The sequence below is a fragment of the Macaca nemestrina genome, chromosome 16 (genome assembly GCF_043159975.1).
Source record: "Macaca nemestrina isolate mMacNem1 chromosome 16, mMacNem.hap1, whole genome shotgun sequence".
Lineage (NCBI taxonomy): Eukaryota > Metazoa > Chordata > Mammalia > Primates > Cercopithecidae > Macaca > Macaca nemestrina.
The window spans coordinates 47,370,467-47,391,029 of record NC_092140.1 but is presented as its reverse complement, the minus strand read 5'-3'; the positions used below and the strand labels follow the sequence as shown (position 1 = coordinate 47,391,029).

Sequence of the window (20,563 nt, the reverse complement as noted above, 5' to 3'; positions counted from 1 at the left end):
ATATAAAATCGATAATGCTAATAATCCAAATGCATAAAATTGGGAATAAAGAAGAATATTGTAGATCAGTATTATTAGATCAAATGCCACTGTGTGTGTGTGTGTGTGTGTGTGTGTGTGTGTGTGTTTAGAAGCAATAACCTATATTGAAGCTTGAAGTTTACAAAAATGTCTCCACATGTTATTACCATTTGTATTAATTTCTTTGAAAAAAATACCTACTGGAAATAGTTACTATAGAAATTAGTACTAGCTCTCAATGACTTTCTTTATATGAACCATATTTGAAAAAATAGAAATATAGATAAGTATAATCAAAATTACTTAGTACTTCTACAGATAATACTGACATCCAATAGAAACCTATTTTACGTGCTATAAAATCACAACTCTTCAGGAACTATCAAAGCCCAGTCAAAAAATTCCACTGAATTCAAAGGGGACAATAGAGAACTAAATAGCAAGATTATTGCTAGAGATGATTACTGCATTAATATCACTGTACCTCACTTCACAAATTTCTCATAGCTAATTACCAAAAATGTGACTGCAAAATTTAAAGATAATATGTAATAATTCTATCCTAATATGAATGAACATTCAGTTTGACTATCTTAATATTTCTAGGCCATTCTAATTAATTCTGCTCTAGACATTTACAAAGGAGGTTTAAATTTTATGTCCCATTAAATGTCAAGAGAACTGCTAGCCTCTAGGGGCTCTCAGGGTCTCTCGCTTCTCCACTTTCTCTTTTCTCCCCTTCCCAGTGATGAACAAGGCACTGTTACAACCTAAGAGCCCTGTTCTTTCCTGTTTAAAGACATTTTATTGATCATTATGCTTGTGAGTGATGTCACTGTGTTGGGTGAATGTTGGACTGCCCAAGGTTGTGCTGTCCATTGGGTCTCTTTTTCCATGTGACTAGGTTGATAAAATGTCTAGAGATTTCTTGAAGCTAGTTTTAAAGGTTTTTGTTTGTTTGCTTTTTTTTCCTGGTTTCGGACCTCGGCTATCTTTTTCCATCTGGCACCTGGCCCATTGCCACTGCCTAGGTCAAAATCATTGGGTAAATTGTTATATGTATTGGATAATATTTTGGCCTAGGGAGCTTAGTTTAAACATACTTTAAAAGCTAGGAAAAATATTTTTTTTTTCTTTTCCCTTTTCTATGATTGGAAAACTCAAACATGGGCTCTCTTAAGTGTGAGCTTAGGAGAAAGCAGAGCTATATTGGTAAAAATCATTTCTAGCCTAAAAATCAAAGACAAATACAAAACAAAACTTGTCTGTCCATTTGGTCTAGATATTTGGTCTAGATGAACTTACCAACCATCAAAAACCTGCTACTTTTTTCTCATTCATGTTTTTTTTTCTTTCTTGAAAATATATTTCTCTTAGAGACTTCAGACTCTTAGACTGTGTTAGACTCTGATTAAAGTATTCAAAGTATCCCTGAATCTCTTGACAAACAAACAAACAAACAAAAAATAAAATGAAATATTACCACATGATTCTTTTTAGCAATATATTTATCATAATAACTTTATACATTTGCCTTTAATTTAGAATTTACTATTTCTGAAAACTAAGCTATAAAACATAAACCAAATTTTTTATTATAATACCTATGTTTTGAGACACTCCCACACTTGAGGAAAAGGTGGTCTTGCTCTGTTTCCCAGGCTGGAGTGCAGTTGTGTGATTATAGCTCACTGCTGCCCCAGACTCCTGGCCTCAAGTGAACCTCTTGGCTTAGCCTCCCTAGCATCTGGGACTACAAGCACGTGCTGCCATGCCAGGCTATAATACATATTTAAGTGAGCCTTTACACATAAGCCTAAATTTTACTTTTCTCCAAATATATTTTCAGTAAGGCACTATTTCTTATGAGTCAACACAGTTTTCATTTTTGTGCATATATATTGCTGCTATGATAGTGAAGGTATAGATAACATAATTTTGCAATTTTTTTTCTTTACTCAGATACTTCTCTGTTGGCCCTGGCTGACAGACAAAAAAATTCAATGGCAAATAAAATATATAACTCTCATTTTATCCCTATAGCTATTAAATTTGAAAAGCTGCCTTTGCTTTCTAGTTGAAATAAATTTTTAAATCTCTAATTCAATTAGTTAACTAGAAAATTACCCAGATGTTCATTGGTTTCTGCAACCCATTGATTAAATTTACTGTACCCAGATATTCTTGCATATGCATCTAAAATATTTCATTATTCTAGCTTAAAAAATCATGAAATATTGTCTTAATCTTATTCATTATAAATATTCTACCTAGAATTGCACATGCTGCAAATACTTTGAAGATATCTTTGTAAATTAACTTTGGTAAACTCTATAGACATGTCCTAAAACAATTTGTGCAACTGTTTTTGAAATGGGACTCTTTCTTGTTTGGTTTTGTCTGAGGTCCATAGACAAGAGGAGTCAACCACTCACACACACTTAGAGAAAACGTGGTCAGGAACCAGCTGTGAAACTCTTAGCTTTACTCCAACAAGAGATGTTTTAAAGTTGGATAGGGCAAAGTCAGAGACTAGGAAAACAGTTTTGAAAGAGCTGTGTGAATTCCACCTACACAAACCTCTTCACAGAAGTCTAGAGAAGGTTGATTCAATGAAACCACTTAGATTCAGTGGTGCTTACACTGGTCAAAACCTTGAAATTGAAAGAGGATAGTTCTCGTTCTCCCAAATTCAGTGTAATAATAAGAGGTTGCTTCTTTGGGTATGTCCTGTTCTCCTCTATGTGTGAAATCAAAAGATGCACTTATGTTTTCTTTATGTGACCAAGGTATAGGACATGAAATAGCAAAAGCCAGAGGTGGCAGGGAGTTTACTTAGATCCTCCTGAAAGAGTTCCTTGAGTAGAGAAAATTGTTGGTAGAGAGAAGATAAAATGTAACTTTGCCTGCCTTGTATTTGCCAATGAGAAGAGATTTCCAAAAATGGGGACATGCTGGGGATTGGGAGGAAGCATACCTAAGAAAGAACTCTCTCCTTCTTTTGACAAAAAGAAGCAGTTTAAAATTCTGGAAGTCAGAGAACACCAATGCTGTATTACTATCACAGAACTGGTTAAGAAAGCCGTTTTGTACGTTTTACCTCCTCTTGGTATTCCTACTTCCACCATAGAAATGCCAGAGATATTTTCATGTTCGAAAAAATAAGAAGCAAAATAGGCAGAAAATTAAGAAAAAGTCATCATACTTCAATTTCCCACTTCATGCAACCAGTTTGGAGCATGCTCAAGACGAGTTAAACAAACAAAAACAAGCAAAAACATTTTTTTTTTTGCTCTGATTAGTTTAGATGCATTTTTAAAATTACTATTTGTATTATTTACTTCTTAGAGCAATTTTAGGATCACAGCAAAATTGAGATAAATGTACAGAAATTTCTTATATATCTCTTGCTCCCACACATGCATAGCTTTCCCCACCATGAACATACCCCACCAGAAAATAATTTGAATTTAAGTAAAATAGAAATTACGGTCATTAGACTGGGGATAATAATTGATGAAATGGTCTTTTATTTATTTAATAAAAATAAGCTAGTCAGTTTGTTTTATTAGCAAAATCATTAGCACTTGCCCAAGATTTCCTCCAAAGGCCAAGGAAAACACGCCCCCCAACAATGTTTATTTGGAGTGGGCAATGATTTCTGGAGTGGGGTATGGGTCTGTGAAGAATAAAAGTTTTGGCCAAATATATCTTCCTCAACATATTAGTAAAAAACAAATTATCCAAGAATTCAAGTAGACGATAAAGGAAATACAACCCCCAAATTGTTATCTCCCCTCTTTACACTTGTTTTAATCACGATTTAATCCTTTTTTTTTAAATTTTCTGGTAAAACCCAGAAAATCAGACAGACGAATTCTAAAATACCTTTAACTCTAATATTCTTTATTTGTTTTTGTAAAGTGTTCGCTGGAAAATCAAATTTCATACGACATTTCTATACACAAATAGATATTTCTTTTTTTTATTGACTATTCTACTTAACTATTTTTGCAGTTCTAAAATGTGTTCAAATTTTGTAAGATCTCTGACATCAGAATATCTTGCAACAAATGGCTTCTTTCAGTTATATTTATAGCATGTTTTTTTCTTTTTTAATGGTTCATAAAATGAAGACATATCATACAATTTAACAGCCAAAATCATATCAAACATATTAAATGTGTACCTCAAAGAATACAACAACTATAAAGCCAGCAAGAAAACAATGAGATGTTCATCCTTGCACCCTACAATTACTGTTGAAAGCTCAAGTGCACAACAAAACCAGAACAACTCCAAGCAATCAAAATTTTGAAGGGGACTCACCAGAGTTGGGATCAGAGTTGCCATCTGCTTCGGTCCTCTTGTCCGGAGAGGCCTGGTCATAGAATTCGTCCTGTGGCTGAACCAGAGGAAGAGGGTGTGAGATCAGGGTTCCACTACCCACCGGCTCGTGGTCTCCTAGACCACTGTCACTGCAGCTTTCCTGGGAGCCATCAGGGAGGTGAAACGTAACACGGCGCTGCGACTACAAAGAAGACCACAGGACATGCTGATTAACACTCCTCTCAAATAAAACAGACCTAGTGGAACACAAAATCAAAACACTTTCAACAAGTGACACAATGTAAAAGCAAAATAAACCAAACTAGGAACAAAGCTAAGAACAAGTATTAATTATATGCCATTTACTATGTAATGGCCAACCAGCAAAATACCAAAAAGAATTTCAATCTTGTATAATTCACGACCTTAAAACTAAAGTTGGGGCTTTGAAAAGTGTAATAAGAGAGGCAAAACAAAACTAAACAAAACTCATACTAGTCGACAAAATTACAGAAAAAAATTTAAATAAGATGAAATATGCAAATATGCTTTTGATAAATCTAAATAAATACTTAGAAAATGCAACATTTCATTTCTTTTGAATGGCCAGACACCGCACTTACTTGATGTTTTTAGCATAACATTTGTAGTCAATATATTTCCTACAGTACCGCCTGTCTTCTTTTTTTTTTTTTTTTTTTTTTTTGAGACAGAGTTTTGCTCTTGTTGCCCAGGCTGGAGTGCAATGGCGCGATCTTGTCTCACTGCAACTTCCGCCTCCCGGGTTCAAGTGATTCTCTTGCCTCAGCCTCCTAAGTAGCTGGGATTTCAGGCACATACCACCATGCCTGGCTAATTTTTTTTGTTGTTGTTTGTTTGTTTTTTGTTTTTTTGAGATGGAGTCTCGCTCTGTGGCCCAGACTGGAGTGCAGTGGCGCGATCTCAGCTCACTGCAAGCTCTGCCTCTCAGGTTCACGCCATTCTCCTGCCTCAGCCTCCCAAGCAGCTGGGACTACAGGCGCCCACCACCACTCCTGGCTAATTTTTTGTATTTTTATTTGAGACGGAGTTTCACCGTGTTAGCCAGAATGGTCTCGATCTCCTGACCTCGTGATCCACCCACCTCGGCCTCCCAAAGAGCTAGGATTACAGGCGTGAGCCACTGCGCCCGGCCATGCCAGGCTAATTTTTTGTATTTTTAGTAGAGACGAGGTTTCACCATGTTGGCCAGGCTGATCTTGAACTCCTGACCTCAGGTGATCTGCCCGCCTCAGCTTCCCAAAGTGCTGGGATTACAGGCATGATCCACCATGCCCAGCCTACCTGCTATTTTTAAAGGACACCGTATCCATGTGAGTGTCCCTAAAGGAATACTGGAATAATTAATGAAAATTATTATTTGAAGAGTCTTGGGTTCTACTGACTGAGCTAGCTGTGCTAAAATTATTATTTTAAATAACCAAGTTCTATGCAATTGCCATTGATATATATAAAAAGAAGACTATATTTTAAAAGAGATTAAATTAGAAATTATTCTTTCCCATTGACCCAGATATGACTCTAGTCTTTGGCTACACTGCTAGTAGAATAGAATATCCTAGTTGAAAGGTATTTGGAATATCACTTTGGTATCTGTTTGCACAGTCACTCTCAGATATGACCTAAAGTGTATACATGGTAACTTCAATAAACTGTAATGTTTACACAAAAAGTTATTTTATAAAACATAATGAATAAATTTTAATGTTTCCTCAGCACAGATAAGTTTAGTTCTCTTGGAAAATGCTCTTTTAGCTGCTATGATCCCTGAAACTATCTATAATTATGTGAGGTGGAGATTTAGGCCTTAGAGAATTGTATGCGAGCAGTACATTTGTGTTATTTGAATAAACCCAGTTTTCTTTCTGCTTAGCAGCCAAAAGACCTTTCAATATCATGCCACATATGACCACTTAAATTCAGAATTAATAAAATGATAAATGTATATATCAAAAAATATATAATATACAAGTATACAATGTATAATGTAATCATTTTCTAGTACCTAAAATTTGTGCTTTTCAAGAGACAATTTATAGATTGTATCCATTTCAAAGAAAAAGGACTGCAGTTAGAAACAAAATGGTATAGATAGGTATACTGAAACTCTATGAATGCATACTTATAGACTGACAACCGAAGAGAGCCTATATCCTGTGAGTCACTGGTTTGAATCCAGCTCAGAGTCATAATGGAGAAGAAATGATATCACTTTACTGCTGCTCAATGATCTGTGTGAAATGAGTTGATAGTTCCGTACATTTTTAATGAACTGATGCCAACATCATATAAACTATAATCATAAATAGTACTAATTGCCTCTATTGTAACACATTTCACCTTCATGCACATTTATCTCAAGAATATCATTCCCTTCTCAGAGGTTTTGAAACGTGCCTAGGTGAGTGCTATAGAGAAGGCAAACTAAGCCTGAATATTAATATCTGATATGTATTTCTTCCTGGATAAGAAAGATGATGCTACATGAGTATTTATTGTAGTGTTTACTCTCTTATATATATTTAACTCTTCAGGGAAAGTCAATAATACAAATATTTGCTATTTATGTATCAATATGCCCTCAACCTATCAATATCCTTTTGTGATAAAGACTATACTAGAAAACACACTGTTAACTATGGACGACTATCAAACATAGCTTTTACAGTGACTGATCTACTAAAAACTCATAGATTTTAATGTATCTTTGGTATTATCTCTTGAGGAATACCTCTTAACTCTGGTGACTAAAAAAAAAGTCAAGACTTAAGAAAAAAGCAATGAAACAAATGATTCTTGAATCTTTGTAAAGCATTTCTGGAAGTGCCTTAAGCCATTAAGAAGTTTATGTTTCATAGACAGAAGTAAAAAAGAAAAAAAAATATATCTGTGATATTTTTAAACATAGTTAACACTGTTTTAATGACAATATTTCTTCCTCATAATGAATGTTTAAATATGCACCACTAGTTATACCTTAATCCTACAGTTCTTGCAGGTTGTCCATGGAACAATTTTTTATTGAGCATCTACTATATACCTGGTACAAAGATTACACTGAAAAGCAAAAGTAAAACATTGTTTTCCAAAATTATTTCAAATATAGCTTATTACAGTACGTTTCACATACACTACACTATTTTTCTTTAACATTTTATAAGTGAGAATAAGAAAAATGTAAGTTTACTATAAATTATTTGAAATGATACACTGTAAATTGGAGTGCTATAATGTTTAAACAATGGAGGCTTATAAAAATCTTTCTGAATTAATTTGACTCAGAGACATTTAAGTCTTAATTGGCAGATTTGTGCACAATTTATCAGTCTGATGGGAGGGAGAGTGGTGATGTGTATGGATTAAAAATCAGTACATGGATATTATGGTATGAAGCAAATTGATGAAACAAACCCATCTTTAATTTATCATCATAATGATTGATGCAAGCAAAAGAATATCTAAATTATCAAGGCAGATGTAAGGAGACGAACTGAGTAAACTGACATGCAGAGAAACAAAGACCAATAGGGTGTAGGAAACAAGGATTTTTGGTGTGTTTAAGGGCTCAGTAGTACTTGCTCTGGTTGAACTGCAGAGCACCAATTTAAAAAGAAGCCGGAACCAGACCTCATGGCTGTTGAATGAGTTCCTGGCTTTGAGAAATAGAAAGTAACACCTTGCCTGTGGAAGTGTTGAAAGGCTAAAAATAGTGTTCCTGGTATGCAATACATGACACATAGTAGACAGTGTTCCCGCTATGCAATACTTGACACATAGGAGATAGTCAATAACAAGTAGCTGTAATTATTGAAATTGAAAACTACATTTTTAAATCTTATGGTCTATCTATGTTTGGCTGGTTTTAAATATGTGATTCCCTCATTCCCCCCTCGTTCACAAGAGAAATATGTGATCCACAGAATTTGGCATGCCTCACCATGCGCCCTATTGATCCTGTCAACTCAGGGCCTTCTCTGAGGTGACACAGCTCTTAGTGTGGGGTGGGAAAGACTGAAAACCGGGAATACATGTTTTCTCCATGGAGAAAGTGAAGACTTGTCCATTATCCTTCCAGTACATCTATAAAGGCATATTCAGAGGAAAAAGAATTTACTTACTGCCTCCAAAAATTTTGCATCTTGTTTCATCTTTATGGAAATAAGCTCAGTCTGGGTTATAAATGCAGTCAAATCCTGACTAGCTGAAGAGGGATGCCACATATTACAATAAGACTCCTTCAGCTCTCCAGAGCTGGGCAGTTACATTTTGTTTTCCTAAGTCTATTTCTTGCCCATTCAATTTTCTCCTGTGGGAAATATTTTTATTATTACTCCTTCTGTCTGGTTAATTGTTTGCCTGTCACATTTGTTTACCTGATTTATCATAGACAGGTTATATCCAGATTCTGGGCTGGCTTGAGAAAGAATAACATGAAAGAACTAACTACTAAGGCTTCCACACTTTATGTTCTGTCAGGACTGCCGCTATGAATCCTGATTAGGCAACGTTTGTATCAGAAGTTCTACTCTACACAATTAATAGTGCCATGTGTTCACACATGGGTGTGTACAGGGTCCTGAAAGTCAGAAGGTGACACAATGGTTGGGTTTGAGAAACACCACCAAGAACCTCTACAATACTTTTTTCTTTTTGCAGCTTAGAACAAAAGCAAAAGAAGGAACATTCAAGATGCCTAAAGAAGATATGCATGTCCGGCACTGAGCATTGTTCTTCAAGAGTCGCTGAAAGAGTGAGTCACCTGAGAAATCCCAATCATTGCTTGAATGTTTCTCTTATGTATTTCTTACTGGTATAGAATAGCGTGCACAAGTGAATGAGTCACATTCAAGCCTACTATTTCAGTCTTATGAATTCAGAGACATTCCTATGTGCAAGGATTTGGGGGTAAATTTCATTGTTTTCTGCATAAAATAGTCTAAAGGTAAGAAAACAGTAAAATGTCTAATAGATGATTAATAAGTTATGTAATATCGTGTAAAGATTACACCATACAGTTGTGTTAAGTATTGACAATACTAACAGTTATGTTAATTAATATGTATTGGCATAGAAAATATTTATAATCTATTGTTAAAGATAAAAACCAGGTTAATAAATATTTTGATAAATTGAATTTTGTTTTTTGTTCATGTGTATTCATGTGTGAATCTGCATAAGCTAATTTATAACCATGCATATACCAAATGTTTAAAGTAGTATTGTTTGGTCATGTGATGATGGTATTCAAAAACGTTATTATTTTGACCACACTAAAATTTCCACACATTATCTTTGTAATAATAAAACATATCCCAATTTTTAATTGTTTATCTTCATCACTTATAGAAAATTAGAGTTTAATCCAAAAGAACAGAAACATTTGATATATGGCATATGGGTTTTCCCTTGAGCTAAGGAATGCCAAACCATCTTCTGATCCCTTCTCTGTTATTCTCACTTCCATTCTTCACTTTCTTTACCGAGTTTTTTAATCATTGCAGTTAAAGATCCTTGACTTCTCAGGTAACATGATAACAACATGAGTCTAGAACTAAGCCAATTATTACCAACTAAATAAACCAATTATCTAATAATGACTGACATTTAAAATAATTATTGTCCAATGGAATGTTATACATTGATATTATGAAAATAGAAAAAAAAACAGTTATTTGTAATTGTTTAAATATGATTTTATATATAGAGAATCTTTAAATATCTTCTCATGGAAATATACCTAATTTTGATTTAATTCCCTTGCCAAGCTTAAGAAATAATATGTCATTTATTTATCTATCATTCTAACTACATATCTATGTATCTGTCTATTTCTAAATAAATACACACACACACACACACAAATACACACACGCCATCCAGAAAGTACTCATGATGAAGTAAAATATAAAACCATGGTAAAATTTTATATTCAAACATGTTTTTGCTTTATCTCTGCAAAAATCCAATAAAGATTTGATTTTTCTTTATTTGAAATATTTTCATATATATCTCTTCCGAAGTAGCAAAGGAAATCATTCCAAAGAGGCTTAAGAAATATAGAGACCAGAAACTGCATTTTAACATGCATATTTCTTATAATATTCACTAAAAATATTTTGAACTTCCTTATTTTTTATAAGAACACAATTTAATTGTGATTTATAAGTAACTGTCATAAGGATAGTCTATGGTAAGTTCCTCAATAGCTTCTTACCATCTAAAATCAATACATGCACACATTTCCTCTTAATAAAATCCAAAACTCATTGTGGTTTAGAAAGTAAAGTAAATCGGACCCAAAAAGCGATCTATGGTTATGGCCTAATTTGCTATTACTCTGAATATGTGCAGACTCCACTTAAGGGAAACAAATATTAATACACACATGTACTTCATTCATGTTTGAAAGATGATAATCAAACCTTAAGAAAAGGTTTCTGAATTTATGATTTATGGAAATTACTAGTACCTATGTGTGTTCATTATCAAGGATAATAAATAGTCTTGAAGGATAAAATCACAAACACTTTTCTAGTGATGATAAATAAAATATTTTATGAGCTGAGAATTTTTTTATGAGTCATTTTATCATTTGTAGCTCGAAAATTGACTTAATTTTCTATGCTGTTTATTGGAAGTACTTAACGTTAAAATGGCTCCACTAATGTAGAAATTACATCCTTTTTTGAGTGGGAAATTGTTTAGAAATTTAATTTTCTGGTGGGGTGTGGTGGCTCATGCCTGTATTCCCAGCACTTTGGGAGGCCGAGGCGGGAGGATCACAAGGTCAGGAGATCGAGAGCATCCTGGGTAATACGGTGAAACCCTGTCTCTACTAAAAATACAAAAAACTACCCTGCTGTGGTGGTGGGCGCCTGTGGTTCCAGCTACTCGGGAGACTGAGGGGACAGAATGGCATAAATCCAGAAGGTGGAGCTTGCAGTGAGCCAAGGTCGCGCCACCGCACTCCAGCCTGGGCAACAGAGTGAGACTCCGTCTCAAAAAAAAAAAAAAAGAAATTTAATTTTTAATTTTCTATTTTTGCCTGTTACATTTTTTTAGACAAGGAAATAAGGTAAAGTGACTTGTCTATATAGGTTTCAATGAGAGAACAAAACTAAAAACTACAATCTCTGATTTCCAATATAAAGGTATTAGTACTGCTCATTCATCTCTTCACTTAAATAATTATTGAGTACCAATTATATGCTAGACACTATTCTAGCTGCTAATACTACAATGGTCAACAAGACAAATATTATATTCCACAACTTCCTAAATAAGATCATATTCTAAAAAGTAGAATTTCATTAAGCTCCTCACCATCAGTCCTGACGACTGTTTTGACTAGCAGCTGTGTCACCTTTTCATAATGTCATTCTCTTCTAAATTTTGCAAACTATGCAGACTTAGGCAAGGTCAGTGCGTGAATGGGATACTTTCATTGTATTAATCAGCAGAAATCTAGGTAGGAAAAAAAGGCGAGGGGACTGTATCTGAATTTATGCCAAAAAAAACCTGCAAAAAAATCTGTTTCCAGCCATAAATTAACATTCACTACCAATTTGTGAACATAACAAATAAAAGGAATATAAAAATATCAAAGACTGCTAGAGTAATTCTGGACTCAAAAACAGAATACATGTGAATTTTGCATGTCTTAATGAGCAATTTTTTTTCATCTAGGTAGTTACAAAAGTATTAACAACCTCAAATAATGAAATAATGATATTTTTATGAGGAACATATACACATGACATGTTATGAACTTACAATAAATATTTATTTACTGAATGAAGATGAGTTAACCGGAATTGACGTAGGAAATCTAAACGGGACAGAGGAGAAATGAAATATTATTGTCCATCCTTCAGTGTGATTTCTCACGGGAAAAGTCCCCTGTCTCCTCTACAATAACTTTTAAGAACCCTGCCCTATTTTAGAAGTTCCAAAGTGAAACATGATCACATTCCACTAGCTGTCAGCCTTTCCTCCTTTCCTCTTTGAATTTTTACATTTTGGAATATTTGGAGACAAATGGGAAGGTTCAGTTTGTGTTTGAGAAAAATATGCAACAACTTCACTGATCCTATTTGATAAACGTGAAGGTGTCAGCAATTTTAAAAATAATTTTTTGATTCCTAGTGTTATGCATGTTATATAAAGTAGAAATTGGGCGCAGATGATAACTGGCCATTTGAAGTCAAGCAGTGTTTTCAGAGGAAGTGGAGGAGTTTGTCTGCACTATACTTACTGCTCTTTTCACCAGTTTGCTGTCTGCTGCTAAGCAACTGCTTCGTTTGAGGATAGAGCTGTCAGCTTTTGTTCTTACTACTCAACTGCATGCTTAGTTGTGGAGACTTGTTTTCATGTGTGTGGAAAACTCACATGGACTTAAACTTGGCCTGTTTGATTTGTAAATGTCTTTTTGTGAAATGAGTTCCTCAAACTAAGGATCTGCATTTTGTCTGGGATTTGTAAAGTGCATCAAATATCTCTTAGGACTCCTTGTGGTAGAGGACTCATATTAATGTCATATGGTGATAAGTAGTATACTGTAATTTGATATTTATTTCTTATGATTTCAGTTAAGTAGCATTTTATCATGTGAAAAAACAATTGGTAGATTTAAGAAACTTGAGAGAAAAATATACTGTGTACTCCTTTTGGGTGCAGTCTTGGTGCTTCAATTTAAACATTTGAAACAAACATAAAACAAAACAAAACAAAACAAAACAAAACTCTCCTCTACATCTTTTTCCCCTGTGGGATATTAGAGAGAAAAAAAAAAAAAAGAAAAAAAGGTTCTGAATCAACTTCCCTTTATGGTTTGGGGACATCGCCCTACCCTTATAAGCCTCCTCAGGGGTTCAAAGCAAACAGAGAGGATTAAAAATTGTCCGCATTGTTGTTGATTTGCTTCTTACATTCTTATTTATTAGTTCCTGCTATCAGAAACGTCCTCAACCTATTTCTCATTGCCCAGTAGGAATGCGGTACTTTATCTGAGCATACGAAATATAAAATGACTACATTAAACAGGAGCAGCTGTTCCTGAATCTGCAAGCAGAATTTTGCATCTATAAATGATATGTACAGAAATATGGAGGAAAAAACCCAGCAAGAGTCCTTTCCAATTTAGTTTTATAGAAAAAACAAATCCAACTGACAAAGTAAGTTACCCCTACCATATTTACAAAATCAGCATGCGTGATGGTTGTAGCAATTTAATTATAAATTACATTAAATTATCACTATTATTAGGTAAATATATAGATGTCAGAGATACAACATATGGTCTTAGAAAAAGGAGGCTTTACTTTGGATAACAATGTATCACTACAAAGTGTGGGATAAACCTCTTGTCAATGTTTATGACAAAAATGGAATCTGATTCAGTGTCTACTATTCAAGAATTTGTCTCAGTTCCCTGTAGCAGATTTTACAAAAGAAGTAATGGGAATCCCCCTAGCATTCCCCTTGTTAATAATTCTCTATACAAAATAAGACTTGTAAAACCAAAGTAGGCCACGTTTCCAAAGTAAGTTGCAACTTTTAGGACATAGCCCCAATTTCATACAATAATTAACCTCAGACTATGGCCACTTGACTGGGAAAAAAGTTTAAACAGGCACAAATCCACGCAAAGACACACACACACTCACACACACATCTAAACATGCTTTAAACTTTCCTCATGTATTACAGAAAAAGGAAAAGATTGTAATTACCTGGTAAGAATGAAAACTAGTAATTCAAGCCTTTAAAGGACAGATAATGTTATTCCAAGTTAGAGAATGAAACACAAATAGAGAGGTTGAAGAAGTGATCTCTGCAGAAAGTCTCTGAGAAGTATTATTACTGCACAATAAGGTTGTTTAAAAAATGCTCATGAAGGATTGTTAATTTGCACCTATAATGTAGCATAATCTGTTTCAACTGATCTTATATCACACAATTCAGTTTTATTTCATTTATTTAACTTTTGGATTTTTTTGTTTTGTTTTGTTTTTTTCTGGCGTCTCGCTCTGTCTCCCAGGCTGGAGTGTAATGGCACAATCTTGGCTCACTACAACCTCCACCTCCTGGGTTCAAGCAATTCTCTGGCCTCAGCATCCTGAGTAGCTGGGATCACAGGCACTTTCCATTGCGTCCAGCTAATTTTTGTATTTTTAAAAGAGATGGGGTTTCACCATGTTGGCCAGGCTGGTCTCTAACTCCTGACCTCAAAAATAGTGAAGGAGTAAGAAGCTCTTTGCAATAGTCCTAGATATATATAGCACTGGATATATAATGGATATATAGCACTGACAGATCATGGATTATGATTAAGTCTGAGCCATCAGTCACATCTTTTTCAGCAAAAAAAGAAAAATGTCAATGGGAATGATGTGTTCCTGTAGCATAGCTTTCTAGTCTATGATTCAAGGAGACAGCCATATAACTATTAATTAGCATAGGATTCACAAGAACAAGCAGTCACATTAAAGAACTTGATCCTCTTCAGTAGGTTAATGAGAGGATTAATTTGTATGGAGAAAGTGCATGGTCGTGCATAGTCTACAAAATGTAGGTAAAGATCCTAATTACACTGCAGGGTATGGAAATATGTGCATGCAAGAACAGAACATGACAATGACACTATTGACAAATTACCACATTCTCTCCTCCAGACTCTACGAAAAGCATGACATGTATTTGAGAAATGTTTTCCAGAATGGAGGACAGAGGGGAAACAATAGATTTGGAAAGGACTGTCTCTAGCCATATAAAGGACACAAAAAAGCATCCTTTGAATTTCATCTTAAATCTTAGACTTATTAATAAATGATATGAAGGGACAGATAGATGATGGATGGACAGAGAGATATAGGTAGTTAAATAAATATAAATATCCATATGGATTGACTATCCAATGCAAAGCTGTGTCTGTAGTTAATTACCAAATAAAAAAAGAAAGTTATGAAAAATTCATTTATTTATTCTTAGTAATGGTATTGTGAAAAATGTTTGTATTGTGAAGTGCAAGCATATTCCAACTGGACTTCTTTTAATTTTCTCAAAGGGTGTCAATAAAAATGTTTGCAGTTGAAATATTTTGATTAGAAATGTACAATATTCAAGCACTATTTCTTTACTTCCAGTTATGTAAGTGAAGAACAAAATAAAGATACGTTTAGGATGTAGATAAAATGTATATATACATTTGTGAACACATGTATAGGTCTCTATATATTTATGTAACAAAACTGATGCACAAATACCAATACAAACGTACTATTTGTGTCTTAAAATGCAGACTTTATATTTTTAGACAGTAAAATTGTCAAACATATCTGAGATCTTTACTTATTAATGTTGAAAATAAAATCTAAACTTTATTAACTGAATCTCAAAAAGCCTAAATTAATGAAGATAAATTCTGATACATGTTATAGTCCAAAAAAGCCCTTTTCGGCTATGTTCGGTGCCAGGCAACATATAGCCTGACCAGGTAACAAAAAATTACTTGTTTAGAAATATTTCATTGAGTGTAGAATTTATCATATGCAATTGTGGTTATAAGATGAGAAAAACACATCCCGAATTAACAGAAATCTTATAAAGTATCTATTCTATTCTTTGTTAGGTACTTAATGATTAATATGTTATGTCAGTAATACCACTAGATTCTTTAAAGTTTTCAAATTTGTAGTTTTGAATTGTTTTGAGACCTTGCATATTATAGGACACAGCCTCAAGGGGTCAACACTTTGCCTTTCATGACCTGATTTTATTTTATTTTTTTGAAACAGCTAAAATACATTAGTAGTAGTGAACAGTACTTTTTAAAAAAGAAATTATAAAGTAAAAATGGCACATTTTCTTCAGTAGCTTAACAATTATATTTGAGGACCTTTACAAAAGTGGAATTCCAAAATATTTTGAGAAATCACAATATTAAGTGTAGCTATGAATGAGGACAAATTTGAAGGACAGCACTCATTTACATGCATAATTTCTGTTCTTTAAATAAAGATCAGTCTCAATTTTATTCTCAACTTACATGCAGAAATGTTCTTTTTGGATTATAAATTTAGTAATAATAGTAAAGGCAGTATGGTATGAGATAATGTGATGAATAGTGGACTTCATAAGGGGTTTTGAATCATAGAAATCTGAGAAAAAGCTTATGAAACAAGTTTTCAACATACATATTGAAAGGTAACAGATATGGAAATAATATCAAGATATTTTGGGAAGTTTTAATAAGCATTAATCAGTAGATGGAAAAACACGGACGTCTTGATAAGCTGGAGGAAAATATGTTTTAAACCTCTCTCGCTTTGAAAAATGTAGTATGTAACTACTACTCTACTCTGCTAGAATCAGTGTCCTTACAATGATCTTAAGGAAACAGAAACTAACCCAGTTGGAATAAACATGAATAAGATTTTATATCTCTTTTCTGCTGGGGAGAAGAGTCTTTGCTCTGAACAGTCGAAGTAGCTGGACTTCATTTTTTTTTAACCCACCTATTATTTCAGACAGCCACTGTGACTTTGAGTCTGATATTTGAAACAAAAATCACTCCTACATTTCAGCTATAACTGCTACTCGCCCTATGGATTTTCAGTTAGTCTGTCCTTTGAAAACATTACCGAGTCACCTATCTCAGTTATTTGTGTACTAGGGATAATTTGTTTCCTCTGGATACAAATATTAAATTCAAACATATGTCAAGAACTTCTATATGTCAAAAGCTTCTGTAAGTTTAGGTAGCTTCTGTAAAATACTGAATTGTACCAAAAAATGTAGTTACTTTAGAAGGCATGACATTCTCAAGCATTATGTTCTAAATGTGGATAGAGCAATCTAGAAGGTAAACATCCTAAAATAGTAGCAATATGTTTTTTGAAGATAAAAATATAAACACTAGTAAGTTCTCTTGACTCTAAGATCTAAACAATGTACACAGAATTGCCTTCTCATTTTTGTCTAGGGCAGAGAGGGAAAGATAGTTTCAAAATAAAGTGTGTGCAAAATTTCCCACACCTGGGGGATCTTACTGTCTAATACATTTGGCCTATACGTTAAAATTCAAGAACAATAAAACAGCCTGCAATTAGAAAAAAACATTAATTTTTCTAAAATTTATACATAGGCTCACAAATAACAGAAATACATTATTGTATGTATCTAATGTTAAAGATGATGAACAAATTGCTAGTCTGATATAACTTTTTCAATGAAATTATTATAGTCAACGGTTGCTTAAAAATGTGTATTGAAACAAAATGGAGGAGAAATAAAAACAAATAAAAGAAAAATTTTATTATCTAGGTTTTAAAAAAACCCGTAAAACACAATGAGTTAACACTAACATAACCTATAGATTGTATTAATAAAAATGCATCAATACTGGTTCATCATATGTAATAGATGTCACACTCATGCAAAATGTTAATCGTAGGGAAAACTGTGTTCAATAAGACAGTGTATATAAGAATTCTTTGTACTTTCGGCACGATTTTTCTGTCAGCCTAAAACTGCCCTAAAAATAGTCTTAAAAAAAAAAGATTAGAAAGAGAAAGTAGACAAACTTTTGTAGTAAAAATAAGAGACTTTGGGCAATCTTCAAATAATTTAAATGATAGCACTGTTCTATATTATGTTGAAACTTATTTCTATTGAGCCTGTGTGCATGAGAGCATGTATGTGTGTTAGTGATATAGATAATTATGTATCATCATTCTTATATTTAGCCCTGAATGAGCCATTTTACATCAGTCATCAAGGCTCTATATTCATATAATTACATGTATTTCAAAAAAAGTACTTCTGCTTCCACAAATTTGTAATTGCGGTCCTCAATAGTCCTTGGCTTCTATTTTTTTAATTTTTTAAACAGTATAGACTTTAAAGTTTCTACATTAAATAGACATTTAAAAATATTTTATAATGATTTAAAGAAATATTTATTATCCAAGAGACATATTTCAGAGAGTTAACTTCATGAAGATGAAATGAAATGCTCCTCATATCAGAAAATAATTCTGATCTAGTTCATGTCCTGGTCTGACAGATGGAAGAAGACAGATGATGGCACTTTGAGAATTAAGAAATCACCTTTCCTGGAATACATCATAGAGCTGTCTGTAGAAGGCATCTTATCTGAGGCTTCACCAGCTGATAAAGCACACAGAGAATGCAGTTCAGACATCTTGTTTTATCACTGACTTTTCATAGGTACAAAAATCTAGAAGAGTTTCATCAGACTTGCAGTTTGGGTGATAACCAATCAAACACAGCAGTTCAGCAATATTAGTTACTAAGAAACTCTGATAGAAAAAAGTTATTTTAGTGCAAGAGTATGATCTTATGACCCCTTCCTCCTCCCCATCACCCCATATATATAATCACCCATAATGTTTGTAGGGCAAAACTGTTAGAAGAAAAAAGTACAATCACAGTGTTTCTGGTAAAAGAAGAAGTTGAAAATGAATGATTTGAGATATAAATATATTTTAGCAACATTGTTTTAAAACTTCCAATCTATTCTCCTTACTAATTTCATTACTATTTTCCAAAATTCATGCAACAGACATTCATATTTAAAAAATAGAGTACAAGAGAAAGTAGCTAAATTATGAGTCCTTACAAAACTGATATTTTTAAAACTAAAACATACAAAGAATTTGAAAACATGGAAAATGCCTGCTAAAATAGAAGGATATAAGATATACTTGTAAATGTGGAGAACCATATTCTAGGATAGAAAAGTTTAAGAACAGTTGAGACTCCCTACAGCTTTTTAGTCAGCTATTCAACAAAAACTGTTGATCACCTACTTCTATCAGAGACCCTGTTAGATACTGAAATTTTTGTCAATCAAGAATGGTATAGTCCCTCCATTCATAATGTTTATAAAGTAGTAAATGAAATAGACTAGAACTAGTAACTACAAATGAAACAGGTATTATGAAGAAGAAATTCAGGGTACAATAGAAATAAGTAATAGAAAGATCCAATCTATACAGGGAAGTCTTCCAATAAGGGATATAGCAGGACATGAAGGGCCACTTGGCTTACACTGAGAGGCTACAATTCATAGTCCCACTAGCTTATAATTCTATGCAAAACAATGGAATAATAATTCTACAAAAGCAGCCTCTTGTCAGCTTTGTTTGCATTCCTGTGTGGAACACAAACTCTGTATACCTGAAATAAAACTAATAAGAAAGATTCTAGATGTTACTGAAACGTTTCCCAAAGCTCCCAAAGTTCTCTTGATTTTTACTCTGTCCACCTAAATACATTAACATCAACATAGATGTAGTGATGTTTACCTTTTCAGGATTGAATTATTAAGTTGCAATAATGCTGGGTGCTTAATAATTCTATCTTGTTATACTCTCTATTGTTCCTTTCAAGATTTCTTAGGATAGCTGAGATTTTCACTGTATTTTCTGAAATTATCATCAAAATCATACATTAAAAAAATTATGACCAGCTATAGCTAGAAATAGAAATTTCTAAAAGGCAGGGACCATGTCTTATTTGAATTGATATATCTCGCACTTCACATCATGCTTAGCACATGACAGGCACTTGAAATACGTGTTGAATGAAAATATACAACCATGTACATAATCAAAAACTATTTTTTCCTTAATGACAGTGAAATGAAATAACTGACTTGACTTCTTTTTTTAAACATGAAAAACATGTTACTTATCAGCTCAGAAAAAAATACTGAAAAGATGGAGCAAGATGGCTGAATAGAAGCCTTCACCAATCATATTCTACACAGAACACCAAATTGAATAACTATCCACACAAAAAAGCACCTTCATAAAAACCAAAAGTCAAATGAATGATCACAATACCTGGTTTTAACTTTATATCATTGAAAGAGGCATTGAAGAGGGGTAGAAAAGAAAGTCTTGAATTGCCAACACCACCCCTCTTCCATGCCCCAGCAGTGACCTTGTGGTGCGGAGACAGAATCTGTACACTTAAGGGAGGGAGAGCGCAGTGATCATGAGACTTTGCATTGGAACTCGGTGCTGCCCTGTCACAGTGGAAAGCAACACTGGGCAGAACTCAGCCAGTGCCCATAGAGAGAACATTTAGACCAGCCCTAGCCAGAGGAGAATCACCCATCTCAGTGGTCAGGAGTGAGTTCCAGTAA

At 33.7% G+C, this 20,563-nt stretch overlaps 1 protein-coding gene across 9 annotated transcripts in view; it reads right to left on the bottom strand.

Moving 5' to 3' along the window:
* Positions 1-20,563, bottom strand: part of LOC105489946 (protocadherin 9) — a 944,009-nt gene that overhangs the window by 337,564 nt on the left and 585,882 nt on the right. For 5 of the 9 annotated variants that reach the window (XM_011755108.2, XM_011755110.2, XM_071081609.1 and 2 more), the window contains one exon: positions 4,351-4,552. In XM_011755108.2, the coding sequence (XP_011753410.1) occupies positions 4,351-4,552 (202 nt within the window). The remainder of the gene's footprint in view (positions 1-4,350; positions 4,553-20,563) is intronic. The other 4 variants (XM_011755111.2, XM_011755113.2, XM_071081611.1 and 1 more) reach the window with 1 other exon arrangement.